At 35.2% G+C, this 15,293-nt stretch overlaps 2 protein-coding genes across 2 annotated transcripts; both read right to left on the bottom strand.

The window, feature by feature from the left end:
- Positions 1 to 2,975: 2,975 nt before the first annotated feature.
- On the bottom strand, positions 2,976 to 6,167 carry LOC132739762 (uncharacterized). The gene is made up of 2 exons (XM_060727551.1): positions 5,808 to 6,167; positions 2,976 to 3,480 (listed from the first exon to the last, which is right to left on the bottom strand). The coding sequence occupies exons 1-2, from the start codon at positions 6,064 to 6,066 to the stop codon at positions 3,041 to 3,043; spliced, it is 699 nt and encodes a 232-aa protein (XP_060583534.1). The 5' UTR covers positions 6,067 to 6,167; the 3' UTR covers positions 2,976 to 3,040.
- A 2,784-nt stretch (positions 6,168 to 8,951) lies between these two features.
- On the bottom strand, positions 8,952 to 10,281 carry LOC132739759 (uncharacterized). The gene is made up of 2 exons (XM_060727549.1): positions 9,927 to 10,281; positions 8,952 to 9,440 (listed from the first exon to the last, which is right to left on the bottom strand). The coding sequence occupies exons 1-2, from the start codon at positions 10,204 to 10,206 to the stop codon at positions 8,995 to 8,997; spliced, it is 726 nt and encodes a 241-aa protein (XP_060583532.1). The 5' UTR covers positions 10,207 to 10,281; the 3' UTR covers positions 8,952 to 8,994.
- Between the last annotated feature and the right edge of the window lie 5,012 nt (positions 10,282 to 15,293).

The following is a 15,293-nucleotide window of genomic DNA, read 5'->3' as shown; positions in this document are numbered from 1 at the left end:
CTGTATAGTCAATTCAGCTCAACTTGGCAATGAAAATTTGAGCATAATATGTTATACGTTATAAAACTTATGTATCTCACCTTTGTGCAATAACGTAATAAGTGCTTCTAAATTTATTAGCGGTTTGTCAGTGATTGTACTAAGGTAACGGTATGATCATTCTATGAAAGGAATAATAATTTCTTGCATTGCAAACTGGCGTTTTCGTGTGTTTTATCCATGCCGGAAATTTCATCTGGCATGGGGGTGCCAGATGAGTCGCGTGCTGTACAATGGCACGCTTAGGATGACGTCATTTTACCGTTATGAATGAAGTTGCAATTTCATACGCTGTTGTAAGAAAATAGTTACGGCTGTAATGATATAAATTTGCGTTGAAAATTAAGATAAAGAATTTAAAATATAATGGAATATTTTAGAATATGCAAGAAAAAATATCTGACATATGTTCGCGGTTCGGATCGGAATATCCGTCCCTCGGTAACCCGCCCATGGACGGTAACTCGGCAAGCCTCGTTACCGTCCGATGGAAACGCCAGTGTGACATGCAAGAAATTTTTATTTCTTTCTGTCGCATAATGAGTCTTTAATATTACCATTATACATTTACGTGTATAACACAGCTATTACTATCTAGACTGAGAGAATTATAAATGCCGATTTTACAAAGGGTAGAATTAACAAAAACGTTGCCGTATTAACTTGGATATTTGCAAAAGCGCATTATCAATATGTATTTCTGTTGGACTGTTGTTTGTCGCAAATTTGTCGTTTTGCACAATCCCATACAACACGCATTGTTCACAATGCAGACTTTATTCCAATTAAATTAAGTTTTTAAAAAATCTGGATAAAGTGTGATCCCTCGGAAGCCTTAGTCACAACAAATTTCTTTAATGTTGCAGTGCGTCTGCTCATGAGGGATAACGATAAACAGCAAAACCTCTCACGCCCCATAGCACCGGATGGAGCGGTACACGATTTTTAACACTTAAAAGTGCTGGAACCAATGAACCAGTGATCCCGAAGGACCAGAAAAATATACCAATACTGAACACTATAAGCTGTATTGTCTCGTTAACAAGGTTCCAAATCATAACCCCAAATAAACAACAAATTAAGAAAGCATTTTCAATCATATATGTCATAGTAGTGAGGCACATATCTAATTTGTGTTTGTGTCGTTTTCTTTAGCAATCCCTACACCAGATATACGCATTGTGAATGTTCCAGTCCACCTGACAAACTTCATTGTCATATTACTGTTTTATTTGACATTATGGGAAGTTCTCCGATGATCTCACAGTCATCGTAACGATATCGAAATAAACATTGTGGGGTATACGATAAATTAATTTCTTTTATATCGAATATATTGCTGTAAAATTTTAAAGATGAAATAATAATGGGTATATTTTAAATACCGGTAGTCAACTCTGTATAAAAACATCATTATTTATGTGAATAAAATAATATGTGTTATAACCTTCTGCATTTCAACTTTTCTCTTGGTATTGTATACATTTATTTTTCTGCTTTAGACATGCCGTCAGTTTGGTAGTTATGCAAAGACTTAATGTTCTAGTTATAAATATTTTAAGACGAAACACAATGTCAGTATTATTCTTGTCATGTAATGTCACCGCGTTGATTCATTTTGTATTTATATTGTTATATCGAAAATGAATGTTAAAAAATCTTTTCACCTTGGAGTCCGACAATCATTTCACAAGTATCAGATCTAATAGAGGGTTGATGCACATTTGTTTCCATTGATTAACATCTGTAGAAGCACGGTGAGGCGTTTCAAGCACGAGCCGAAAAAGGTTCATAGGCGCTATTGTATCTCTACCATTTGGTTCGTTTTTTCTGTCTAGTCATTTGTTTTTTTTATAAAGAGACCGATATTATTAAGACTTTTAGCTTTCCATGTGTTTAAGCAATCATACACGGTACCTCTATTTTAGGTCTCAGCCGAGAGACTGCTTAATAATTTTAGTTGGACGGCGCGGGATATCGAGAATACAAGTCTCGCGAGGCCAATGTAGCCACCGCATCCTTCAGCCATTACAGTGGTACAGTGCGCTAGACCGTAGAAAGAATTTCATAACGTGACCTGTCCGAGAATCAAAACCATCGTCTTATTCACAATCCGGGTCCAAGCCTATAACCTGCTGAATCGCTTTCGGTGAGCACCCGGAAACCGCTGGGAAAGCGGCTGATTATTTAGCACCAATATTGTGAAAATTGGATAATGATATATAGGTAACACCGATTGTAATAGATAAATACAGTTTATGCCAGTACTACTTGAACATGGTATTGACCTTTATTTTGATATTGACCCAATTTGCTAAAATTGCTCAGAACTTTGTAATAAATGGATGCATCTAAAATGACGACAAAACAGCACTTTTGACAAACCAATTTGTTGAATTATTCATGAATTAATGGCCATGATCGTATAATTATTGTCTTTTGCTTAAATTGAATTTTGCTTAAATTGGTCATTACTTTGTATTTTATACGATTTTAAGTCACCCTTGGGCACATCAGCACTTACAACGAAAATAGTGACGTTCATATATAACTTCCATCGGATGCTTGTGGTGGTTTCGGTGAGCAGCATGGCAATTGATAGATCCTACTCTGACCTTTTACCTGAATAGCAATAGATTTAACCACAAACATTGACATGTGCTCTTTTGTTTACAAAATGTTGTGGTGAAATTCTTATTGTATCCAATAATCTGATAATTAGAAAAAAGGCAAGCCAGGGATCTGTGCATTACTTCAGTAGAGTCGGGCAGATTTATTACTCAAGTTGTTATTTGTCGCCCACGACTTTTCTTGTACTTGGAAGGATTTTGTTTAAGATCATAATTTTACTAGTTTTTATCTTAATACGGCAATTGTATGTTTTCATGTTTTTTTTTGTTGTTGTTTTTTATTTCGTTTCAATTTTTTTTTAAGTCTTTAGAATGTATTTATTGCTTTATTCAATATAGTTACACAAATGTTACATTGGAAATCACGACGCTCAATACAGTTGCCAGCCCGAAAAAGTTGACCTGACTGAGTTGGAATCACTGTAGACATTGACGCAGGTATTAGAAGAGTGTCGAACTCGGATGTAGCAATGGTCTCCCGGGTTAATTTGTACAACCACAACTGCAGTCGCTGGATGCAATCCAGTACCTGCATTGTGTACACCACTTGTCGTGTCAGAATCTGTCGTTATCACGCCGGCCATTCTTCCACCAATGATAAGCTCTGTTATAAACTTTGTGTGCAAAGGCGCGACCACAGTCCACGTGAGAACATATACACCGGATGCCATCGGTTCAAAGATGCCGTCTCTGACGTCATACACGTTGTAATCATCTTGCCTCTCTATATCAAACACGATTTTCTCATGGTCGTCGTAACAATTTGTAATGCTTCGATAGGCATGGAAAGCTCTATCGGAACCTGCAGCACCTGTGAATATAAAATATAACTTTTCTGTAAATAAGAAGTATTTGTGCCCTCTAATGGCGACTTTACATGAGCACACATTTATAATAATATATCAATTTCAATTCTTAATGTGGAGTACAATAGGTTCACTCGATATTCTCCACAATATAATTTATCATATGTCCTTCTATACATAAATTTCCTGTATTATTACTGATTAGTCCTGTATAATGATTACTGATTGGACAGAAAGGAAAGTCTTTATTGAGAAGCTGCGTCACATTACACTCCGATTAGGTTTACGATGGGGTACCGATGTCTGAACGGGCTGAAATTGCCAATTTTTTAAAGGTCTCTGGCCGGTGATCCTCCGGTGTCAAGTGACCGGTGGGCACCGTACAGGTAATCGCAGAATTTTAGTGCAGAATTATTTTCTTCCGGCATCCGGTACATCGCCAGCTTACCGTAGCAGACGCGGTAAAACCCTCCGATACCCGGCCGAACACCTTTTGTTATCGGTTACATACCGGTTAAAATTTTCACCTCCTTGGCGCCAAATATTCCTCCAGTTTCCGAGCGGTATATGAGCGACAACCGAAGGCGTCTCGACAGGTTACTGACCAAGGCCCGGATGGACGCAGTACGTTGCACGTATGGCCCTAAGGTGCCCGAAAGGATAGCGTTAGGGTTATTAAACAGACCTTACGGCAGGTAAAGCCTTGGACTGTGAATTAGGCGACCCGTGTTCAATTCTTGGACAACGGTGAAGGTCACTTTCGTTGTACAGAAGTTATCAGTACCTTGCAAAGTGAAAGAGATTATTACTGTTTAACTGTTTGACAGACTGTCCAGGAACGATACGGTGACTGAACTGTGCTCTGGTATGTATATTGAAGTTGGCTTACTGCCATAGTCATCACGGTAAATCATAAATACCACCATCATTCTCTCATTAGCAAGCGTGCAGAGCGGAATCGGTTAAATCGCAAGATTTTGAGGGTTCGATTCCCGGGATGACCAACTGAAATTACTAGGAATCTTTCGGACGAGATTTTAAAGCAAAGTCCCGTGTATGAGTGCTTAAACACTAGGATATGTAAAGAAGGAGAATATTGTTTGGTGTACTGCTTGGCTCCTTTACGGTGGTCATCCTGTGTTGCTGGATAGTGTCGTGGACCTTACGTTCATTGAACGCCGCCGCCTTCCTTATTGATCTTGTTTTTCATATTTTGCTGAAATTGTGGCATCTTGCTATCTGTATCTTGCGCTGTCCTCCAAAATCTAAAACGACTAATACTCTTCTAGAGGGCTCGCCTATACGGGCATCCGATGGCGAGTATTAAGAAACTCAATTACACACACATATTCTCTCAGTTTTCCGAACGTCAGAGGTTTCTTAAAGTTTTCAAATTTTATTTACAATCTTTTATGGAAAACTTTGATTTCAGAGTGTAATATACCATCAAAAACAGAAAGTAAACAAGAGAAGGAGAGGAAATCAGAGGGGAAGAAGGCAAGGAAAATTGCCAACAAAAGAGGGGTGTGAATAACGGCCGGAAAATGGGATAGCATGCCATACGAATACCGTCCGACAGCCGACCAGATATCGCACGTATACTTTACTGTTACCGTACGATTGTTGCAAACAGGCCAGATAATGGAAGGCAATTGGACATTTATCATACGGTAGTTCGCCGGTTTCCTTTAGAATATCGACCGGTGTCCAGAAAGAAGATGCCAAGGGTTTTCACCGGGTGACCGGGTGAGTACCTTTCGGAAACCGTCTAAATACCTAATGGACCACAGAGGGAGAATGACCGCCCACTTCTTCCCGGACTTGATTGAAATGTTGCTCCCCCATCTCAAATTATCAACGGTGTCCCATCGATCCCTCTATATCGGCCGGCCCCCGCTTGTAATGTGACGTAGGCATAATCTATCTTCCAAACCAAAAACAAACGCAGCAATGTAGACACAGTAGTGGAAAAATGTTGTAAAATAACAAAATCAATCCTTAAAGTATTTTGGTTTAAACATATTTATTTAAGCTTGGTTGCGAAAGAAGTTCTTGCAACGTATATTAATCACTTTACATGTCGCTTCCTGAAACCATTATTATTTAACCGTATTAAGTGCATTGGGTAAAAATCCACTAGGATTTCTAAAATGTGTCATATGTTGAATGCTCTATACGTGTCTGCAATCTGAAATCTTCTACTTACATTTAAGCATTAACTTGTACTTTTATGTTATAGCACATATTATGTGTCTGTGAAATCTTGAAAAGAGAGAGAGAAAAATTCATAACAAAACTATAATAAATATAATAAGAAAATAAGAAAACGAACGTTTAAGCAAATGATGCGCCTGTCCTACTCCTACAATAGAACTAGAAACGTCCTTCTCCTCAATCGGACTTTCTTCCTTTTCTTTGGCAACGAGCTCAACCACCTCAAGCTCGAGAGCTTTCAGGCGATCTTTCATTATCTCATTTTTTGCAAGTTGATCTTGTACCACATTCTCTAAATCGAAAACTCGTTCTTCAATATTCGCAGAGGAACAAACTATTCCACATATAAGAAAGAATAAAGTTGTGTTCATCCCCATTCTTGTACAATTTTAAAACAACTTAAAATAAATGGATTTATAATTGGAATGCCGTATCACGATTTTGTTGTGAATTCTGTCAATTGAGTACAACAAATTTTCATATATGCATAATGTCATTGGAAAGGTTACGTATTTTGTCGAGACTACGATAAAAGTTGCCAATCTGAACTTGTACTTAGTGTACGGGTTAGTGTGGTTTGTCCAACATTTGTGAAAAAAAAAGTTTTAGATAAAATGCAACGAATTTAAAGTCACATTATGCCTAAGAAACGAAAAGTTTTTTCCCTTCAATATAAAAGTGCAAACATGGGTTTTACGGCAATAAAATAATGGTTTTGGAGCAGGTAATAGGTTAATCACCTCAAGAAAAAATAAAGCGAAATATGAAAGTATTTGTTATAAAGGAGGCAAAAAATAAACAAATTACTATTTTGACTTCCGCTTATACTTAATCACTATAAATAGTATTTTTATTAGTTGCAAAAATGCAACAGAAGCAAAAGATAGTTTAGGTAATTGGTCATTAAGTACGTTTTTGAAACTATGACAGAACACAGGAATTAAAAAGCGTTTGAGAAATGAAAATAAAAGCATTTCATGGGCATAGTGGGCCTTTAATCATAAACCAAAAGAAATATAATTTCAACATTTAACACTAAAATTGTCATTTATGAAATTAAAAGTGATATATTCCTTGTTCCATATATCAGTTGAAGATAAGTTTTCGTTTTTGAATTTTATACGTCAGCCCTGATATTTTTTAACCTTTTAAAAGCGTTTTTGGTTCTTGCTGTACTGTATATACATGTATTATAACTTATAACAGTACATGTAACAAATAAAATAAACACACTTTGTACCGTTATTTTACATGAACGTTTACCATACATAATTGACTCTAGCAAAATGGTTATGTACACGTTCATACACCGTACAAATACTTGAAACGCTGGTTCCTTGTTTTAAGGCCCATTATGCCCCAAATATGCCTTTTATTATATTTCTCAAAAAGCTTTTCATTTTATTTCTCAGAAACCTTTCCCTTTTTTCTGTGTCCTGTCATAGTTTCCAAATAGTTACTTGTTTGCCAATGACCTGAACCATCTTTTAATCCTGTTGCTTATTAACAATAAATACAGTTAAAGTAGATTAGTGTTTTGTATGGATGTCAAAATACACCTATGTTAACATTTTGCTATTATATTTTTACGAAAAATACCAAAAAACGTTCACACTCAGCGCCACTTTCTTCATTTGTTAAAAAAATCTTTTCCTAAAACCATTATTATGTCAATCGAAGGGCATACAATGAGTAAACAGGGGAAAGTCCTAAAAAGTTTACATTTTGCCATAATTCATTTTACCTTCATAATTTTATTTGCATAACTTATTAACAACTTGCATGGCCTTAGCGAATTTCTCGAAATATCCACCGGGATTTAAATGTTATATCCAATCAATAAAAGAGTTGGGCAGTCTTATTATTTTTGAGGTAAATCTACATTTTCCAAAATCAAATGTTGGTCAATCAGCGTTATAACGATCAATCTTCTGAAATATACATGTACATGTATAGTCAATTCATCTCAACTTGACAATGAAAAATATTGAGCATAATATGCCACTTTAAACGTTATAAAACTCATCATATGTATCTCACCTTTGTGCAATAACGTAATAAGTGCTTCTAAATTTATCAGCAGTTTATCAGTTATTGTACTCAGTTAACGGTATGATCATTCTATGAAAGGAAATATTTCTTCATTTTTGTGCATAATGAGTTTTTAATATTACCATTATATGTACGTGTTTAACACAACTATTACTATCTGGATTGAAAGAATTGTAATAATTTATTTAAGAAAGAATACAAAAACGTTGACACATTTAACGATTGCCATTAAACGGGGTTCTTGCAAAAGCGCATTATCAATATGTCTTTCTGTTGGACTGTCGTTTGCCGCAAATTTGTCGTTTTGCCCATACAACAAACATTGCTCATTATGCAGACTTTATTCCAATCAAGTTGTTAAAAAATCTGGATAAAGTGTGATCCCTCGGAAGCATAAGTCACAACAAATTTCATTAATGTGGCAGACTCGGTTTAATTGAGTCTGCTTATGAGGGATAATGATAAAGAGCAACACCTGTCACGCCCCCTAGCACCGGCTGGAGCAGTACACGATTTTTAACAATTAAAAGTGCTGGAACCAATGATCCGGAAGAACCAGATACAAATATGAAATACAACAACTCTGAACACTAGCAGTTATATTGCCTCGTTTACTAGGTTCCAAATCTTAACGCCAAATATAGAACAACAAATTAAGAATGTATGTTCAGTCCTACATGCCATAATAGTGAGGCACATGTATAGTTTGTGTTTTTATCTTTTTTTCGCAATCCGTACACCAGATTAATGTATTTTGAATGTTCAAGTCCCTCTGACAAATTCCATTGTCATATTAGTGCCCTAATTGACATTATGGGAAGTTCGCCGATGATCCCACAATCATCGGAACGATATCGGAATAAATATTGTGGGGTATACATAAATTAACTTCTTTTATATCGAATATATTGCTGTAAAATTTTACAGATCAAAAAATAATGGGTATATTGTAAATACCGGTAGTCAACTCTGTATCAAAACAACATTTGAATAATTATTATTCATGTGAATGAAATAATATATGTGAAAAAACATCTGCATTTCAACTTTGCTCTAGGTATTGTATACATTTTTATTTCAATATTACCTTAATCAATTGGCTAACCGCGAATTTTTAGACTCGTTTATTTAACAGAAAAGGTGTGACATTGAAATGTACTTAAATGCTATGACTAATTATAACAGAAATAAAAAGATAACAAAGTATATGTGGATCGCGGTTATATGTTTATTATCTCGCAAAATACATGTTATTAGTTTGTTTCAGATAGCATCCAGCCGGAAAATGTTGAGCGTACCATGTTGTCGTCACTTAAAACGTCACCACCACACGTGCTTGGTGGCGCGTGTTTCATACGAACAGACACGTGATCACTTGCAGCTACTTTGATTATAACTACTCCAGTGGACGGGTGAACGCCATTACCAGTAACCGGACCTACATCAGGATCGGATGTCAACACACCAACTGGACCGTTATTGTGATATAGCTCGGTAACGATTTTTCCAGAGACCGGCCAAGCTGTCACTGTCCACGTGAAGACATATGTGCCAGCGTAAGGCACGTCGTAGATGTTATTGTCATGAGAGAATCCGCCGCCGACGTCGACTGGCTTGAAATCAAACGCCAAAGCACTGTCTATATGATAGCAACGTGTGTTGTTCGTGTAAACATGGAAAGCTGCTTGTGGGTATTGACCTGCAAACATTCAGAATACTATGTTTTTTTAAACGACCGACAACATACCATGAAATGTTTTTAGAACGGAAAGAGGTACAAAGAGATTTATTCTTGCATAATTTACTTTTTCTAAGAAACTGTACATTTATCTATACAGTATTTTACGCTATTCAAGGGTAGAATAGTTGGTTGAAACATAGTTTGTTAAATGTTTAATTTACATGAATGAAACAACATTACACTATACTGTGGCTTTTAGCAAATATGTACAGATGCCATCATCTAACAATATTTGCTTATAGTCTAAGCGAATGTTGTTTTTATATCATTTAGAAAAATACAATTAAGAATATCAAAACTCAGAATAGTTCATTAAGAAGTAAAGTTCTAACACATATAATTATTAAGCGAACATGAACTATGCTTTTACTTACTTAGCGCATAATTTCTAATGCTTATTCTTATTAAGTTAATAGTTTAGAAATAAAATAAATGTATACAAACGTTTTTTGATGTTTCTATTAGTTGTAGACGATTGCTCAGTCATCAGGTGGTCGGCATCTCGCACCTGTTTCGTTGCGAAGTTGTTCCGAATTCTATTGGCCCTTGCCAACTTGAGATCTGCAATTTTTCTCTCAAGATCCCGTATACGTGCCTTCAGACCATCTCCTTCCACACGTTGAAGTTTTATGACAGACTCTAGTACTTTGACCCTTTCCTCGTCACTTGCAGCTTCACATACGTTTCCTAACGCAAAACCAATTACCAACCATAAAATCAGCATTATTGCAAAGTGTTTCAGGTCCAATTCTTCCAACGTTTATCTTGCAAGATCTCTTTGTGAGGTTCATTAAGTAATATACTTAGATAAGGATTTGTTTTCTCTCCAAATTTTCTTTAAGCACTTTGGCCTCATTCTTATCTTTGCATCACGTCAGTCTACGTAATGAAGATTTTTTTATATTTAGGCATGCTGCCAATTTTGTAGTTTTGCAAAATGTAATAAATATTTCAAGATATGTAATGTCACCGCGTTGATTAATTTTATATTTATTTTGTTATCTCGACAATTAATGGTAAAATTGTTTGTCATCTTGGGGTCATCATTTTACAATTATTTGATCTAATAGAGGGTTGATACACACTGTTTTACGGATTAATATCTATAGAAGCGCTCTGAGGCGTTTCAAGTCCAAGCCCGATGGGGCTTGGATTAATCCAAAATAAATCCAAGGGGTTCTCGCAAAAAAGATGCATAGGCGCTATATTGTAGCTCTACTATTTGTTACGTTTATAACTCTCTCTCTTGTAGAGAGTAAATCAATTATTCTATAATCTAGTATAGCAAGAAACAACAAAAATTACATCGTAATACATACGTATTTATCTGTATTTGTTATGTTCTAGCATAAGGAATTCATCAGATCTATAGCATTGTTGCTGTATCCGAAAATCTGAAACGAAACTAAAACAGATCTGAATACGTGGTTGCAAAATATTACAAACAGAATAATATCGTGTAACCTGTAAAATATTTAATAACAAGTTATGCTCGTTAAAACAAAGAAAATTCATTAAATTATGCAACTTTAAAAAAGTTATATTTCAAGAAACGATTCGTGTGTGTCATGTGAAGAATAATGTAAAAGCCTAAGTATTCAGCAAGAATGTGTATTAAAATACTTTATTACAAAAACGTTGTTAGAAGGGATGGTGTCGGTTGGGGCGTATTTAAACAAATTCTTGCAACACTACCAAATGCAAGCGTCGAGTGAAGAAAAACCGCGAAAACACTGTCTATATATATATATATATATACACACTATATATATACTCCCACTAACCCACGAAATACACGTGCACTCATAAAAGAAAATATTTAAGGTATCACTCCATATTTAACTTAAGGTACAGAAACCATACATAAACGCTCATTCAAGCTATATCCGATACGAGAATAATTTCATTTTTCTTTTCGTCTAGTCATGTGTGTTTTTTTTTGTATAAAGAATTCGATATCGTTAAGTAATGGATACAGTACGAGTTTTCTTCGAAAGTGTCTTCTTACAGACGTAAGAAGACAGTTTGATAGGATAAACAGCAAATTGTCCAAGGCGAGTTGTTTTCGCACCTTGTATATATCAATGTAGTTTTTTCATAGATGCTCCAATGGGGCATTGGTAACGACCATTCCCAGTAGAAAAAAAAAAAAAAATAAAAAAATAAAAAATAATAAAATATATAAATTCAATAAAAAATATATATACAAAGATAATTAATGAAATGAAATTTACTCTCATTTAATCAAAAGGTACATCCGCTGAATGAATTATTTCCACTGAAAAAAGCCCTTTAACATTAAATCAATCTTGGTAACAGTTTACAGTCCGCCTCTAACATTGGATGTCACAAGTTACTAGAGTAGAACCACTGGGTGACAAATGTTTTGTAAAAACTGCTGCAGGTGCTGATATCATTTTCATTTCATGATATTATCATGCAATTGAACATGAGGTTAGTGGTTCTACTCAAGTAACTTGTGTGCAACAAAACAAAAATCAGTATCACAATCCTCTATAGATCTTAACAGGAATATAAATGTCCATTTTAGCGTTGCCTGCTAAAGAGGGATCACTTTCCCGTCGTCTGTCAGTCTATCTGCCTGTCGGTCTATCTGTCTGTCTGTAACAAAACTTAGCCGGACTACTCTTCAAACATTTCTCGTGCAAATTCATCACATCTTCACAGGAATGATCAGTACCGGGATACAAATGTAGTTGTGTATATCATCCACATTATGGGCCTTGAATGATTTATTTCTAAAGTTTGGCTACAACTTATGCCATTTCAATATTGATCAGTAGTCAAGTTGATGTGCATAGTTAATTCCGCTTGAATGATTTTTAACAAAAGGTGTTTTGGCCTGTTTTTGTGTGTTGCCGGCTACATAAAAGCTTATCCAGACTACTACTCAGGAACTACTGGTGCAGTTTCATTCAAACTTTACAGGAAAGATCCGTACAAAGTCTAATTACACACGTCAATGGCATTTTCGTTCAATGGGTTATGGCCCTTTAATGATTTTTTTTATTCTGGGCTACTTCTCTTATACTACTAATGCAAATTGAATGAAACTTTTCGGAACGAGGATTAAAGCAAAAAGGGTATATCTTCGTTTCTATGAAGACTTTCAGATAATAATTTACGCTGAAGTCTTGTGGGCATCTGTTTTAGGTTAGAATGCACAAAACTTCACCAGAATCGATGTTTTCAATGTTAAATTTGGTCCGGAGAGAAGTTGTCTCCAATTTTCCAGCTACCCCGAGTGACTGCGTCGCACGGTATTTCCATCAAATTGTCCACCAACAGGCAATATCTTTACATGTGCATACTCGGAAAACACATCGCTAGCTAACTGCATTCCGATATTTTACATAAATGTCTGTAATCTTCAAATATTATGAAAAACTCGCCTTGTTTATCGTGTCACACGTCAAAGATGGGTGCTCACAACGAGGAACGGAAGTTGCTCACAACATTTTTACCGATGGACATTTTACACTCGTTGTGAGTTAAACGGGCGTGGCTATTTTAGTCGGATCTATTCTGGGAATGAGGGAATGAACTGAAAATTTGCACACAAGTTATTAGCCCAGACCTTCATCAAATTGCATATCAATCTCGGAAAAATGTTCCCAGTCCCGACACATAAAAAAGCAGTTGAGTCCTGCTTAACTGCAACATGCAAACGACAAATCTGATCGTTCTTGTTTATTAATAACGAGCATTGCAAAATGATATGAGTTTAGGCATAAGACGTCACATATGTCACTGTAAAAAGAGCAAAATGGGGAAGTGGTGCTCTTCCTGAGTATTTTGTTAATAAGGGAGGTAGATCTGCATTGCACTCTAGACGTTTGTACCATGTGGAGTTGTCTCCCTTATAGGTTAAATTATACATGTACAATGTTGAAGAAAAAATCCAGAACAGTAAAACCGTTTCTGTGTTTTAGAAAGTAACTTAGTTATAAAAACTTATTGCTAACATGGACAGGTCTTATAATTGATTATACATGTATATTGTATATTGCCGTTCAGCAGGGTCAGAAGCTCGCTTAGAGGGGAGATACTGCTCATACACAAAATAGCGCGAAATTTAACTACACAATAACTGTGGGATGTTACATATTTCTGCCGTTTCTGGTTTTTCTGTACGAAATCTGCCGTGGTCATAGTATTATTTTTACAATAGGTTTATCTCTTAGATTTGGTTCGCTCAATTGCTAATCATGGTCATGCAACTACATAGTTAGGTGAAGAAGCAGGCGCTTGTTTTAGTTGAGTCTATTATGTTTTGTTTAGGGGGTTGAGTTGTCATACACAAATTTACAATTTATATGCATTATTTTTTACCAATGATTGTTATTATCTTAAATGCTTCTGGGATTGTTGTTTTATCAATTCATTTGTAAATAAGATTGTTATATGTCTATTAACGGAATAATTTTAATGAACACGAAATTAGTTCACACCTACATGTGTATTGGTAACGTGATGGTTTAAGCCAATGAAAACACGTCAATATTATTTAACTCAGGCAGAGAAGAGTAAAGAGTAAATCGATAATCTTTATGTAGCCAGCAAACTTTGAATTGCAAGTATTTTTTTTATATCTTTTCGGCAGAATAAACTTTTCGAGGATTCGTATCGTAAAATGGCTGCCATTTACAGTAGCAAGTGATTATCCCAAGCACCACCGCGACTTAACGCGGGAATTTTAATTATAGCCAACCTCGGCGCGTATACCTTTTTCATATTTTATTGTAATAAATATTTACAAACTGTGTCTTTCGGGTTTTTTTTTATCAATATATAACCAATAATGAGGTTAATATGAATAAATAATCATATCTCAAATCTTTGACTATGATTTACAATGAAATTCTACCTTAAGTGTATTAAAAAGGTTTTTAATTTTCTGTAATTTTATTTTGTAATTATGCTTCAAAGCAGTCAATTGACCGTGAATTTTCTTTCCATATTTTGATTTCCTTGAAATCATTTTTCTCATCTGAAAGCATGCAACTTTAATATGGTGATACATTAATTACATTCCATGAAAATTTAAAGATATAAAATATCACATGACATATTTGTTCATTTTACATTACACCTTTAATTCAGCAAACATAAAGTCTTCACAAAAAGTAGTATGCAATCGTACCTATATTACATACGAATGTATGTAATATTTTTCTTGTATACCAATACATTCAGTTCTGTTTCTCAAGTTACCGTCAACTTCTTCTTCTTGAAAGGCTGTCCTTTTTGCTTAAAGCTATATATCTGATGCAAAAAAATATTGTTTGGATTTAAAAAAAAAATGCTTCCAAAATTATTGTGTGAAAAAAATGGCAATAAATTGCCTTATAGCGAGTGGCGCCAAATAAAAATTAAAACTTAAAATAGCCAGAAAATATTTTGTTCCGGAACAATTTATTATGTGTACGTACATTTTATGTTACAACTGTTATATAATAACCAATTTAATTTTACTGTTGATTAATTTTATAAAAATACTTCATAAGATATAGATTTATACCCTTTAAACATGGGCATCATGCAAACTATTTCAACATTGCCATGAGCTTCCCCCTTTAAAAGCTTAACGTTATTGTCGATTGAATACTAAGTTTAATACTAAGTTTTATATTGAACCTGAAATGTATTAAAATGATAGCAGAATTTCCAAGACAATTGCAGATTGGAACGGTTTTAATCACTTAGAGACGGAAAACGTTCATTTGCCCACTCGGTCTTGCCCCTAGACATCCGCCCCCTTTTGGCAAGGACATTTGCCATCCCAGGTGC

Source organism: Ruditapes philippinarum, unplaced genomic scaffold (genome assembly GCF_026571515.1).
Source record: "Ruditapes philippinarum isolate M1 unplaced genomic scaffold, ASM2657151v2 ctg10009_1_1_1_1, whole genome shotgun sequence".
Classification (NCBI taxonomy): domain Eukaryota; kingdom Metazoa; phylum Mollusca; class Bivalvia; order Venerida; family Veneridae; genus Ruditapes; species Ruditapes philippinarum.
Note: the sequence above shows the minus strand (reverse complement) of the source record. Positions and strands in the feature narration are given on the sequence as shown.

Bases quoted from the DNA above. Each gene is read 5' to 3' on its own strand.
- LOC132739762 (XM_060727551.1), bottom strand. From the start codon at position 6,066: ATGGGGATGAACACAACTTTATTCTTTCTTATATGTGGAATAGTTTGT. The intron at 3,481-5,807 runs GTTCGTTTTCTT...TTATATTCACAG, and splicing joins GGCGCATCATTTGCTTAAAC to GTGCTGCAGGTTCCGATAGA.
- LOC132739759 (XM_060727549.1), bottom strand. From the start codon at position 10,206: ATGCTGATTTTATGGTTGGTAATTGGTTTTGCGTTAGGAAACGTATGT. The intron at 9,441-9,926 runs GTTTGTATACAT...GAATGTTTGCAG, and splicing joins TAATAGAAACATCAAAAAAC to GTCAATACCCACAAGCAGCT.